This window comes from Sander lucioperca, chromosome 12 (assembly GCF_008315115.2).
Source record: "Sander lucioperca isolate FBNREF2018 chromosome 12, SLUC_FBN_1.2, whole genome shotgun sequence".
Lineage (NCBI taxonomy): Eukaryota > Metazoa > Chordata > Actinopteri > Perciformes > Percidae > Sander > Sander lucioperca.
Genome location: NC_050184.1, coordinates 16,564,450 through 16,579,009, shown reverse-complemented (window position 1 = coordinate 16,579,009; position 14,560 = coordinate 16,564,450). Strand labels below are relative to the sequence as shown.

The following is a 14,560-nucleotide window of genomic DNA, read 5'->3' as shown; positions in this document are numbered from 1 at the left end:
AGTATTACAGCCAATGGCATTGAAGAATTAAGTGAACAGTATCTTTGATCTACAGTACATGTAATCTCTATACTATAGAATAGATATAGTAAAGCCCCAAGCCATCCATTTGGATGCAGGATCCCACAAGCCAAGAAATACACCACACCATGTCTTACTCATATCATTTGTATAGGCCTGTATCCAATCACTCGCAGTCATTTATTCATTTCTAACATGTTTATACATATTTCACCACATGTCCACGGCAGAATGCTAAGTCCGTAATATTTTCCCTAGAGAGCAGCATCGAGAAGAAAAAGAAGACATCCAGGCATGAGTATGACATCACACAGTGACATAGTAACTGCAGACTAAATGCATCATTATCTGTGCCTTTTTAAATTAATATTTATGCCTGCATGGGCTTGTCAGAGAGGGTAGTGATGGCGCAGTGGATATGACACGTTCCTTTGGTGTGGGAGACCCAGGTTTGATTCCCACTGTGATACATCAACCAATGTGTCCCTGAGCAAGACACTTAACCCCTAGTTGCTCCAGAGGCGTGCGACCTCTGATATATAGCAATTGTAAGTCGCTTTGGATAAAAAAGCATCAGCTAAATGACATGTAATGTAAGACAAAGTCAAACAAGCCAGGGCCAGTATCCAGCCTATACATTTTCCAACAACGAATATTTTTTTTAAACTAATGCTGTAACATCATGAGTTTTGTTTACTTACCTCTTGTGGAAGAAAATGTTATTTCCGATCCAAATGACTTTTATTCACTGTACAGTGGAGACAGAAGTTCACAAGAAGCTGTAGAATTATTTCTGATCAAACTGAGTTTCTGGCCATGGATTTAATTATTCTAATTAGGGGTGGTAAAAAAAAAAAATCGATCAAAAATCATGATTTTTTCACTAAAGATTCACCAACATATTTTTTCTGTTTATACGGTACCACTGACTACATCTGGGGCTGGTCCTCCTGCTGCTAACACTGGGTGAAACCAGGGACGGACTGGAACTTTCTCCCAAATAGGCCCATCATCCGGCCAATACTGTAGCCTATCAGACAAGGTATTCACATCTCAAAACCAATGATGATAATTGGGGTTGTGTTTATTAATGAAGCCTCAGCCTTCAAATAAAAACAAAAAATGTACAATGCCATTACATCTGCATTGCAAATAAAATACAAATAATGAAATGTCACTGGCTACAAAAACCCTAAATTACACAAACTTGTAATTATAAAACATCTAATCTAAAAACAGGTTTTTAGGCTTTTGGTAAGCAAAAAATTGTTCCAGGCTGTGACTATCTGACTTGGGCCATTTGAAATATTGTGATGTAGAGCATCCTGGGACATCCTGGCACTTCTCTGCACTCCCCCTGTCATCTTTTGTGCTGCAACTATCTTCAACCTTCAATAAACAAATGATTTTAAAGATAGGTTATTCGCTATTGTTGATGATATTAGTATATGTTTTGCTTTGTGTTAAAGAATAAGCATTGAATAACCTATTTAATATTTTGTCAATGTCATATTACACTTTTGATTCATATTAAGGCTGTGAAATGATGAAAGTGACTAGGCCCTATCAATTTGTCTGTGAAGCTTTCACAAACAACCACCAGGTCTTTGCCAGTTCCACAATAGTAAACGTAAATATGAAAGACAAGAAAAAACTGCACTCTGATGGAAGACAGACAGAAAGTGCAAGCTAGGATTTTTTTGGTTAAACTTTTGGTTAAATTTGGTGAATTATTTAGCCCCCTTCCCTGTTTGTTGGCACGTTTAGAGTGGTACCAATGCATGTCTGATGTTTTCCCGTTTAATTCAATACCATAGTCTTCATCGTAGCAGCAAAAGCGAGCTCATTAAGTTCATGACAGCACTAAATGGCACGATCATTTTCATAATCATTATGCACACCCATGTTGATAGCTGACTGCAATTCGCTAAGATAGGGATGAAGGCAGCCTATTATAAAGCCTCTTGCTCTGTGAGCTTTTTTTTTTGCATTTTGCTGCATCAGTCTCGAGAGACTTGGCCCTCTTTTCTCTGAATTTTTTCCATCCACCTTTCTCCTTACGTTTTCTACTAGCTGTGTCTAATGATGTAGGCCTACTCTTCTTCCTCAGTTTTTTTTTTTACACGTAGCATATAAGTGATCGTATTAGCGCCCCTTGCTGTTGGCTGTTAATGTCGCTTTATTAGACTTTTTTTGTGCCGACCGTTCTGGACTTTTCCCGAACGCACAGATTGTCAGTCCGTCCCTGGGGGAAACTGAAGACGCCGCTGGGTCCGGAAAGAATGCCTGTCGAGTATCCAACTCAAAACTAACTTCACTACGGTGTGTTTCCCTTTAAAAATAAATAAATAAATAAAAGACGACGTAACGTGACGCATATGCCTCCATCCATATACCCTTGCGTCCTCACGCGTCAGCCATCCAGCGCACCCCTCTCCTCTCCTCTCCTCTCCTCTCCTCTCCTCTCCTCTCCTCTCCTCCCCTCTCCCCGGGTGTGTGAGCCAGGATCACCGCTCCATGCAACGGAGAACCGCAGGGAAACGATGACACCGGAGGTGATGGAACCACGAAAGGACTAACAGCGTTACGGGAAAGGGGGCACAGGTAAGCGAGGCCTAATAGTCTTGTCATTGAACTCCTCAGTGCCGTTAGCCGCGACAGAGCTGTCATTTTGCGGAGCCTGGCAAGTGAAGAGCTGGAGCGTTGTTTGTGCATCAAGGAAATAGAATAGAAATAATCTAAGAATAGAGTAGCCGTGCAGGGAATGTATGGAGCTTGTTGGTGTTGTTGTGTTTTGTTTTGGAGCCGGGCGTATTCCGCAAGGCTCAAGCTATTTTCAGCTGTGTATGTTTATTTTGGTGCAGCTGGTGGAGGGATGCTGCTGCGCAGTGCGCTCCGGCAGATGTTTGCGCGTCTTGTCATCCTGTGCGCCCATATGTCCCAAGGGCCTTTGGGCGTCAGTTCCATGTTGTGCACCGGTGTCAGCGTCATTACAGGATATAGCCTACTAGATATTAAATCTGACTTTTCATGGTGAATGGAAACGTCCCTGACTGCTTCCCTGGCTCTGCATGCAGAAACTGCTCACTGTTTCTTAAACCCAAAGTAAGTGACATCCATGTTTGTAGCAGGGAAGTCGGACTGCAGTTTGACCTTGCAGCATTTCTGTTTTTCAGGAACGCAGGTCCCACCTGACAGATAACAGAGGCACAGCTCCTTTTTATATGTTGCCACTGAATTACTGTAATAATATTAACGGTTTATCCAATTTCCAGGAGGCTCTATGGAGTTAGCTCAGTGTTCATTGAATTTACTACCACTTCTCTTCCACAGCTTTAATATAAAAGCCTATGCCTTAATGTAACAGAACAGCGCACATTCGGAAATCAATGGTGTGTATATATAGAGCTAAGTTTGGTTGGAGATTCTGTCCGATCTTGGCACAAAAACACATGCTTTATTTTGAGAGCTAATACTGACTGATGGTTTCATAATTGGCTTCTTATGTATCCCAAAATGCTCAAATGTTGTCAGAGTTAAGCATTTGCATACAGCAAAGTGCACCACATACAAGCAGGCACTCTTAAATAAATACTAACATGGACAGATTTTGAGACAATGGGCCCCTGGACACAGACAAGTAAAAGGCCCCCCACCCCATTCCAAACTTGGAGCAAGACACCCAGAATGAAAAGGACACTTTGTAGTCATTTTTTTTCTCTCTCTTTGTAGTCATTTTGCGTCTTTTTGTAGTGTTTCAAGTCTCTTTGGAATCATTTTGTAACTCTTTCTTATGTTTTTTTAGTCACTTGTAGTCATTTTGGCCCCTGGCCCTGTAGGCCTGTTCAGTAATCCGTCCATACGTATGAACCTTTATTGTGTGAATCTTTTTCACATTAGTGGTGTTATTCAACTTGTCAATGAAATTCATACTTATTAAAACCATTCCCACTTTTCCAACTATTCTCACTACTTCAACTTCTTCTTACATATTTAACCCTTGTGTTGTCTTCCCTTCAACCTTGAAAAAAACACTTTTTTTCTGACATTTGTAACGTCTTTTTTCACAATTTGTTTTTGCTTTTTCCAACGTTTTAAATGTTTAAATTTTTCTTCTACACATTTTCAGCACTTATTTCTACATGCAATATTTTCTGATTATATATTTTATATAATATTTTATATAATATATAAAATAATATAATATAATAAATAATATAAATAATATAATATAATTTTATATTATATAATATTTTCAAAAATTTTAAACGGGCCAACGTGACCCGAAGTCAACACAAGGGTTAAGCTATTCATCCAGTTTAGCTTTAGCAATTTAGCTATTCAGCATTCACACACATTTTCTGCAGGAAATGCATTTTCTAGTTTATTTATAATAGATCATTTTGATGATGAATAGAAAGATTTGTTTCCACAGCCTGTAAACACATAAGAACAATAAGGAACATTAATCACAAAAACATAGCCACAAGGAACGTAGTCTTGCATTGCCATACATATCTCCACAGCGCTGTGTCAGTGCTGCAGTATTGTATTTTGGGATAGGGCAAAAAACGCCCTGGCTTGTTTTTGTATTTCTTTAAACCAATCATAACTGTCCTGGGCAGCGCTAAGCCCCGATATCGGAGATAGTGAGAGGAGAGGGACATCCAGCACGTGAGAGACACGCCGGTATCAGGCTTTATCCCAGCAGTGTACATCCATTGAGCCAGACTACAAGGAACACAGTGCATTCACAGGAACATGAGTCCATTGAGCATTATTGCTATCTTGCTTATTGTAGTGATGGCAGAGGGAACAAAGCACTGTGTTGTTGACTCGCTGCAAAAAAGCCAAATCTTCCCAAGTATATTCATCTAATTTCTAGTCTAAATATCACACTTAACACAAGACACAAACACCTAACAAGTAATATGTCAGTGAGATATCGGGACTTGTTTCCACACAATGCATCTTAAACATCTTGTTAAGTAAAAGAGTCATGGAAACATCTTGTTTTGAGTCCTATCTCAGATGGAACAAGCTTTTTGACATCTCATAAGGTTTTAAAGCTGCTTTGTTATTTGTAAAAGATGGATAATCTTGTTTGAAGATCATATCTTATTTAAAAAAAATATTACCAAGTGCATTTCACTTGTTCCATTGGCAGATTTATTTACTTACTACAAGCAAAAAAAGCACCTTGTATTCATTGTTTTTTTTTAACTTCTTTTTGAAGTGGCCTTGTTTCCAGTGCTGTCCTTTGGAGCAGGTCACTGTTGTCCTGTGCAGCATGGCCATCTTGTCAGCTGCAGGCTCCTCCATCCTGTTCCTCATGCGTTCTCAACCAATGGCAGCTCTCCTCCTGCTCACGTTCCACACAAGTGGTGGACTGACCGTTGCCATGGTGACTTGGCAATCGTTTTCACAGCATGGTGTTTGCTCAGAGGCGCCCATGGTGGGAAAATCTTTAATTTTGGTTTTTTTTCCTGTGATAACTAGCCACACACAGAACTATTGATCCCTAATAGTGTAACACTGCAGCAGTGATCTCACAGCACTACATGCAACAGTTCATTTCAGATCTTTATTTGTGCAAAATCTTGTTGTTTTTCATTCTGCCATCTGTCTCCTCTGAACTGTTGGCTGTAGTGCTAATCACACCATTTAACTCTGTTGGCTGCTGTTACTGCAGGGGAGGAAACCACATGTCCATATAATCAATCAATCAATCAACATTTATTTATATAGCCTTTTACAGCAACCAGCAGGTATCCAAAGTGCTTGATAAAACATAACATACAGTCAATTTAGACAATGATAAAACATAACATACAGTAAAATCAGAAAAGGTTACATAAAAGCAGGAGGAAATAGGAACATGTCACAGCAATACTTTGTATTAAAAGCCATTTAAACCATCTAAGTGGTTTACGCTGGATGGGGCCGTTCTGTGTGGAGTTTCTTCCAGGTGCTGCATTATCCTCCCTTAGTCCAAAGACATGCAGGTTCATTGTCACCCTAATCACTGTAGGATTGTGAGTGTGAATGGCTGTCTGTCTCTAGCCATGTAGAGACAGACAGCCACTGCCAATGCTCACCAGCTATTGAATTGAATTGAACTGAATTGAATTGCTAGTTGCTAACAGTGTCTGTCTGTTTGTTCGCTAAGCAGGTAGCGTACAGTGTACTTTTTCACTGAAAACATCTGTCTGCTGGGGCTAATTAGAACAGACTGAACCAAAACACTGAAGTTGGAGGCCAGAAAACCAAAACAATGAACTGACAGTTGCTATAAAGGTATAGAAAACTACACATGATGACATTGTTTTCCTTTGGGGAGAGCAGCGGAGATAACTCGGAGGAGGCAGCTGGGGCGCACTCCTCGAAATTGCCGCTGAGCGCTGTGCTCAAATTAATCAGTTCAAATTATTTCAACTTTATTATTATTTCAAAGCCGCTGACCTTTCAAGGCGCAACCAAAGCAAGAAGCAATGATGACGTGTACCTGCGCTGCGCTTTGCGGAGCAGAGGCTCTGTGCCCTACCTCACGGTTTTACCTCTGATCAAGTGTTCTGTAGGTGGCTTTAGGGTTAGGGGTTAGGGTTAACAGAAAGTTTGTGAATCCCGGACCGCCCCGACTCCTTGCTGAATCAGAAAACTTTCTGTTGCTGCCGTTAGACCCAGCCCTGCCACTGACCACGGCCCGCTGTGACCCTTGCTGCAGGCTGAATTTGAGTTGCTACCGCCGCTAACCATCTCCGGGGCTGCCACCCGTTCTCCTCCTGCTGAAGTTGTCTCCTAGCAGTGAGGCAGAGGGACCCCGGCGTATGCTAGCTAGCTAATTCTTCTCATTTGTTGTCTGATAAACAGTAAATTCATCTAATTACTTGCTCCATACCATTATTTGTTCAAGCTACAGTAGCACGGTTTTCATGGGACCGCAGCCGCCCGGACTTTTGTTCCTGTTTGTCACTCTGCCTGAGGAGAAAATGCTGTACTTTATTACGCTGTTGTTCATTTGGTTGTCATGACTTCGCAAGTGATTGGCGTCCCATCACTCTTGCAGTGGCTCATCCTCAAAGTGGAGAGAGAGCAGACGACCGTATGTTAGATTTCAGTGGAGCGTGGGAGTGGAGAGTCTGTAATTGCAACTTCATGACATTTCATAAAATTCTGAAACAGGGACAGCAATAATTTAGTATTGTATATAACAAAACAACACCGGCAATGTGATCCATTGTTATTATAAAAATACTGCTTATAGCAACTAAAAGCTTTTCTCTTAAAGTTGTAATATTCAACGTGTGTGACTTTAGTGTCTTTGAGCTCATTGTTTTGGTTTGACAGTCCGCAACTGTTTTCAGCAACAACAAAAAAGCTCTGATAAACACTGTATTATACAGAGACCGAAACAGAGCTAAAAGGAGAGTGGATATTGGTCTTCTATTTGTCCAATGGACCGAAACACAACTTTAAATGCTAAAGCTGCTGAATGTGTAAAAAGGCAACTGTTGGCTTACATGTTTGCTATATCATAACAGGGATATATTACTATTTTTAACACAAAGAAAAGGATTCAAACTTTAAAAATGACTTTCATAGTCTATCATTGCATCTTCATCCTAAATGTAGCCAGAGAGAGCGAAAGACATTGTGTGTAGTCTTCAGTCTCCTCCGACATAGCATTAACGTGATTGTGAATATTGATCTCCTGTTTTATATATGCTCTTTGCTTGTATTGCCTCTGAGAAAAATAGTTCACACAGACTATTAGCATGATCACTAAGGCTGCAGCGCTCTGGCATGCTTTTAATTGCTGCTGCTTGGCTCACTAATGACAAATCCATGGTGTAAGATATTTTGAGCCTTTGACCTGATTAAAGTCGCCGTGTGCCTTTTTTTCTACCCAGAACTTGCAGCCAAATGAGGGCTAAATCGTGTTCAAATCTTGTGAGACCATGGTGTAAGACAACTGTAAAAGAAACCCTTTGCTGGGCTTAACATCGAACAAATAAACAAGAAAAATTCAAGTTTTAGTAGAACGATATTACGTTCGCCTCTCCCTTTTTGCTTTCGCCCTGTGTGATAAGTGCTGATTGATGGTCCTGTAAGAGCTGTGCTGTAGTTTTATTGCTGTGCTCTGCTGGATCTTAGCTAAGCTAGTATGCATCCACTGCAGCAGTAGGGTGACTCTGCAGGATTGGCCTGATCTGTGTACACTGTAAAAAAACCAAAAGTCACTGTTTGTGCTCTTTACTGAACGCTATTTCCATCTTGCGTTTACTGTGGAGAGATTTGATGAATGTGTTAGTATATGCTTGACCCTTCTCCAGCGATGCCCTGCTTTTACAATTATGCACTTTTCATTCTTGAACTACCTGCATGTCCATGGAGCAACAGAGACTGGAAGGAAAGTGTAACTGCTCATTGTGTTGCTCTCCAGTCTGCTCTTGTGGTTTATGTTTTCCATTAGAAGTGTCGCCACTTCGGTGGCACTAACAATTTGCGGTGAAGGCTGTCTAAATGTGAGTGTCTACATATACCAGAATGCATTGCACATGAGCTGCTCAAACGCAAACAGAGTGGCCCAGTGTGTGGAGTGAGTATGTTTATGTGCTTCAGCATGAGTTCTTTATGATGCCTACTGTAAGCCAGTGTTTTTGCTTGCTTGACAAATGCAAACACAACTCACCGAAATGTTATGACTGAGTGGGCAGCTGGAGTTCAAATACTACCAGTCGACCCTTCCTCGCAGCTGTTTCTGTCATCCTACTGTCCGCTGCACATTTTGGCCTCCCTCCTAACCCATCACATTTTAATCTGTTTTGGGATTAGTATGACTTGATAATGTGAATTATAAAATAAACATGTGTGCAACCCAGTAGTGAGACTAAAATGTAGTGTTTAGAATGATGCCAATTAAACTGTTACTGTGCCACAATAATATCTGAGTTTCCACTGGCCGAAAGCTATTATGCTAATGAAAAAGAGGAGTCTGGTTAAACACTGAGCAAAACACTTTGCTCTTATCAGTGTTGATAACAGATCCTTAAACATATATTCATTTGGGCTGAGTCTGCGGTCACTACCACAAATGCTGAAAAGCTTGTGAGTAGTGGACACAATAGGTCTTTTTCCACAGAAGACATTTTTGACATGTCACAGTAGGAAAAGTACAGGTGTCAATATTAGAATGAATGATGGTTAAGATTGTACATTTTCCAGATTTTACATTGTCTGATTATTTCTTACCCCCAAGAGAGGAACATAAGATATATGATACGTATGGTTCCATGTGTTTTATTTTTAAAGAGTATTTTTTTGGGGCATTTTCGGTCTTTATTTTGACAGGACAGCTGAAGAAATGAAAGGGAAGAGAGAGGAATGACATGCAGCAAAGGGCCGCAGGTCGGAGTCGAACCCAGGCTCACTGTGTCGAGGAGTAAACCTCCTATATATGGGCGCCCGCGCTACCAACTGAGCTATCCGGGCCCCCGTGTTTTATTGTTTTCTAAAACACAAGAAGCATTTTTCAACCACAGAGCATCAAATACAGTAGATGCATCTCATATCTGTAACTGATCTCTGTTTTTAATAAACAGAGGAGTATTACTGTTTATTTGCACAATTGTAATGCTTAAGGGTTTAAAATAAAGAATAAAAAAGGTTAACGCTAAAAATAAAAGGATAATACACACAGTAGGTAAAGAAAATCTAATTTGTACATGATGCAGTGCTTCTCACTGATCAATGTTGAGATAGGGAAAGTGTTGGGAATGACCAAAGGGGCTTTTGGATGAGACACAACACTCAAGACACAAACATATACACACTCAGTGTTGAATGGCTCTCCTGGTTTAACAGTAGTGACTCAGTCTTGTAGACTGCAGGGCTGTAAAACCTCTTTGCCAGCATTTGCCTCTTTGTCGAATGGGAATGCACAGAGCATTCAAGGAGTGAGTCACACTTTCCCACACACAGATACACACCCCTCCCTCCCCCACCCTGTCCAACCTATGGGGTGCACGTCGTGAGTTGCTTTACCACTGCAGTCTGCTCTGTCCCGGTGAGGAGGGAAGCTATGTTACACCTTTGTGTCTCTGGCAGCATCATACTCTTTTCTCGCATTATGTTTTGCTACAGCCAGTATTGTGCTCTCTATTTAACCCTGTCATTGTTTTTTCTACTTTCAATATACTGTAAATGGATTTTGATGCAAACACACACACACACATGCTCCAACTGTGCAGAACAGTTGTTTTAGCTATACAGAGATTAGTCAGGGTCATATCATCATAGACAGCAAGGACGCACTCTTTCATAAGAGAAACCGCAGTGTCTCCTCTGCTGCAGACAGTGTGTGTGTGTGCGCGCGTGCGCGTGTGTGTGTGTGTGTGTGTGTGTGTGTGTGTGTGTGTGTGTGTGAGAAATCCCGTCTTTCCACAGTTCTGCGTGTGTCCAGATTAAAAGCCGTTGTCCGTCTTCATCTAGCTAACATCCTTTCCTCATCTACTCCTACTCCACCTGTCTTTCTCTCCTTTCTCACCTTCACAAAGTCCCTGACACATGCCTCCTCCTCCTTTCATCTCATTGGCTCTCTCCTCTCCTCTCCCATTTCCTCTCATGTTCCCTCTCCTCTCCTCTTCTGTCTCCTCTCCTGTTCCCTCTCCTTTTTCCTCTCTGTCTCTTCACTTCTTTCTGCCTCAAAACCCTCTTTCTCCCCTCTCTCACCCCCTCATCTCTTTTCTCTACCTATGTGTTTCCTTCCTGTCAGCACAGAAGCTGCTTGCGTGTCTACCTTACTCAGGCTGTCCGTGGTTGGGGATGGTGTTACATAACAGGCCTAACTTAATAAATCCTGTATGATGTGCTGTGATGGGCTTTCATCTGTTGTGACAGCAGCCAGAGCTGGAGAACATGCCGGGCATACTGTATGTCACACTGTGTAGAGTACAATTGTAAAATCGCAATTCATTTTAAAAACTCAAATGATAACTATGTTACACAATAAAAGTGTATGCACTGCTTTTCCAAGTCATATTAATCATTTGTACATTTAATCTAGTAAAAAATAGGCATGACCGTGATTTAATTCTATCTATGTCTGTGTGTGTACGCATTTCCATATGTGTGCGTATGTGAAAGGTATTCATTTGTTTCACAATCGTCATGAAACCGTCATACTCCCTGTGGCTTTGATCTAAACAGTCCCAGCAGCCAATCAAATGTAAGTAATGGCTGCAGGTTTGTTCCCATTCATAAATTCCACGACTTCAGCCTTGTTTAACATACATAACATACTTACTAAGTAAATCCTGAAACAAACAGTTGTATAACTTAAATTCATTCTTAAATGAAAACTAAATAAATAAATAAAAACATATTGACCTTTGTTGCTCCCCAAGTGAACAGTCCTAAAATAATTGCTGACTGGTGCTGACACTGGTCTGGGACCGATAATGTTTCTGAACTATAACTACTCGGATTGTTCATAGTGAGTCTAGACTGAGTCCGATGTGGACTTTAATATTAGTACAGTAATCAAATAGCAGTGCCTAGACCTTTAATCATTTTGAAAATGGATCTAAATATAGAAGGCAATCATGAGAAATGAGACCACAGGTGTGTGTGTGTGTGTGTGTGTGTGTGTGTGTGTGTGTGTGTGTGTGTGTGTGTGTGTGTGTGTGTTCTCACCAGCGTCAGGCTTTGAAACAGTGTGCAAAATAGGGAAGTGTCTCTGGGGGTCTTGTAGCCTGACAAGCCAGACCCACATCAAGATGTTGGGTCTGGGAACTCACCATTGGCAGGGCTCAATCCGAGGGGCTGGATAAACGGTTGTCTTTCAAATTCCCTCTGCACGCAATGGGATAGTGCTACAACCAGGCAGAGCAATGCTAGTTGATAGATTATCCGGTCGGCAAAACTCCGAACACATCTTCCTTTTTTAAGAATGACTTCAGTGCCGTTCTTTGTTCAAGTACCAGGGAATTCACGTGGAACCGTCGCAACTCTGCTGTCATTATGTTAAGCCCGCCCACCAACTCTATACACGATGTGATTGGCCTTACTGAAGTTTGGTTTTTCCAGCTCGCAAGCCAATGGAGAGTTGCTAGACTCACCCTGGCTGCAAATTACATTTGCTGCCGCTAGGGTGCGTCTAGATTTCTAGGCTAGGGGTCTTGGGCTTCTTAATGAACAACTAGGACCCCCTTCAACCTGGTCTCACTGATATACGTACCCCTGGACTCATTTTTCCAGGGCTACAAATACATACCGGTACATTCTGCCACCCCGGAAGAACTACAAGTATACCGTCTTTGTATCATGTTCTATGGTGCAGCTCTAGTGGGAGTTGTAGTTTTAAAATACATTGGTATATTTCTTGTAAGTAGAAGTTGGCAGTGTAGACTTTCAGATACTCCCTGGGTTGTTTTTGGGATGGTGAACACATTGGTTAAATAGGTGAAAATAGCTTATTCCCGTATTTGACTATGGCAATTTAATTTGATTTAACTTTACTAATGATCGGCTTATCGAAATGATGCAGCCACAACAGCAAAAAAGAAAGAACATTTTATATAGGCTCTTTCTCCAGCGGGGCAGCTCAGCCAATTAGGGCAAACAGGTAACGCAATCCTGTTAAAAACATGAAATGAAAGAGAACAGAGGAAGAAAGCTAGATACATTAAAGAGCTCAGATATGGATAAAGTTATACGGAAAGTAGCTTTATATTAACATCATTTGAATTAATAACTGTTTAAGTGACGCAGCAGAAAGATGAGAATATAAGGCTATATTCCCATTAATCCACCTGTCCTCATTCACTGATTGTAGTGGGAGAGAGGTTTATTGTGTCAGTCATGGTTGGCACAGAGACAACACAGCATTTAGAGGTGTTACAGCAGGAAGGTGACTTACAGCGGGTGCCTGGCAGTTACACACATACACAAACCTGGTGTTGCGGCTGTAAGCAGTCCCACAAAGTGCTGCCGCGAGGGACTAAACACAGAGATGCATAAACACACTGTGACGCGCTCGAGATTGTATTGCAATGATTTATTCCTCCACACGTAAAATACAACTAGCACTGCAGTTACCAAATGTAAAGTTACTGTGTGAGTCGAAATAAATGCGTTAGTGCGGCGGTCAATAAGTGTTCGCTCCCAGGCTCACCCCCTCTCTGCCAAAGCCCAAAAAACCCAGGTGAACAGGTGAAGCAAACAAATATGTTATCACTTCCACTCAAACAATATACAATATAATAATCAATAAATGATATAAATTAGACCATAAACAACATACAATATGTGGCTCCTACACCTGGTACTCAAGAGCCCACTAAGTTGTGTATGATGTATTATTGATCCGAGTAATCCTCTTCTTTTTCCTTCCATTTGCTTTTTCATTATGTCTCTCTGATTCTCACTCTCAACGTGCCTCTCTATCTCAGATGCTGGCAGGATTTCATTGCATATACCATGAATACCACGGCTGTGGCAGAAACCAATTTTCAATTATCAATCAACACACACATGAACAGACTTAACACACACAGATACCTGTCCTCACATGCAGATGCAAATTTTAGTTCCCTTTGCTCACTTCTGCCACTCTAACCGATATTCAGCCTGAGATGAGACAGATGAGTGATGATTGGTTAAGCCTCCGACATGACTAGGAAGTGATTGGCTGCGTGTCCAGTCTTAGCCAGCTAAGTGTCAGCTTGGGTCAGCAGCACCATGCTGCATGCTGAGGCATCCAGATCCGAACGCAGAGGCTGTCAGCAAAACCCATCCCTGATTTGTGTGTGTGTGTGTGTGTGTGTGTGTGTGTGTGTGTGTGTGTGTGTGTGCGTGTGCGTGCGTGCGTGCGTGTGTGTGTGGTCACTCACGGTCATGTCTGTGTTTCCCTCCAGGCTCTCAGTGTGGAGCTGAAGAACAGCGAGACAAAGTGAGGACAGAACAAGCTGAAGGTTGCACAAGAGGCTGTCTGGCCCTATGTCTGCCCCTGCTCCAGCCAATCGGAGGTCTGCGTTGGGCTCTCGCCGGTAGGTAGCCAATAAGGTCCTGTCATTGTTTGGGTATTCAGTAAGATAGCCACAGTTGAAAATAAGCATCTCTAGGAAAGAAAAGTGTTGACCTCCAGGAGGGGACCAGGGCCTGTTTTGATTAAGCATCTCAGAGTAGGAAATCACTCCCAACTGGCCAAAGATTCTTAGAGTGATGCAACTTTGGTCCCACTTTTGGGACTAGGAGTAAAACCATTTTTATCAAGTTTCTAAACTGTGGAAATGACTCTGCTGATATTTAGGAGTCACTGCTCTGTGGGAGGAGAGGGAGGAGAGACATTCAATAATGAGCTTATAAACAGATACAGTTTTGTCAACAACTTAAAAAATATAATTTTTGTGACTGACCTCATGCAAAATGCAAAATATGACACAGAGGTCCTCCCAAACTCACAGCAACACAGAAAATGTAGTTTTGGAGCAGTGATGATTTGGATCTGTAATAACCACATTTACAGCAGTAATAAATA

At 41.5% G+C, this 14,560-nt stretch overlaps 1 protein-coding gene across 5 annotated transcripts in view; it reads left to right on the top strand.

The window, feature by feature from the left end:
• The first annotated feature begins 2,447 nt into the window (after nucleotides 1-2,447).
• The window catches only part of snphb (syntaphilin b), a 30,443-nt gene continuing 18,330 nt past the window's right edge, over nucleotides 2,448-14,560 (top strand). For 2 of the 5 annotated variants that reach the window (XM_036007808.1, XM_036007805.1), the window contains exons 1-2: nucleotides 2,449-2,625; nucleotides 13,938-14,069. In XM_036007808.1, the coding sequence (XP_035863701.1) occupies nucleotides 14,020-14,069 (50 nt within the window). In that variant the 5' untranslated portion in view covers nucleotides 2,449-2,625; nucleotides 13,938-14,019. Of the gene's footprint in view, nucleotides 2,626-13,937; nucleotides 14,070-14,560 lie in introns of all 5 variants that reach the window. The other 3 variants (XM_036007809.1, XM_036007807.1, XM_036007806.1) reach the window with 2 other exon arrangements.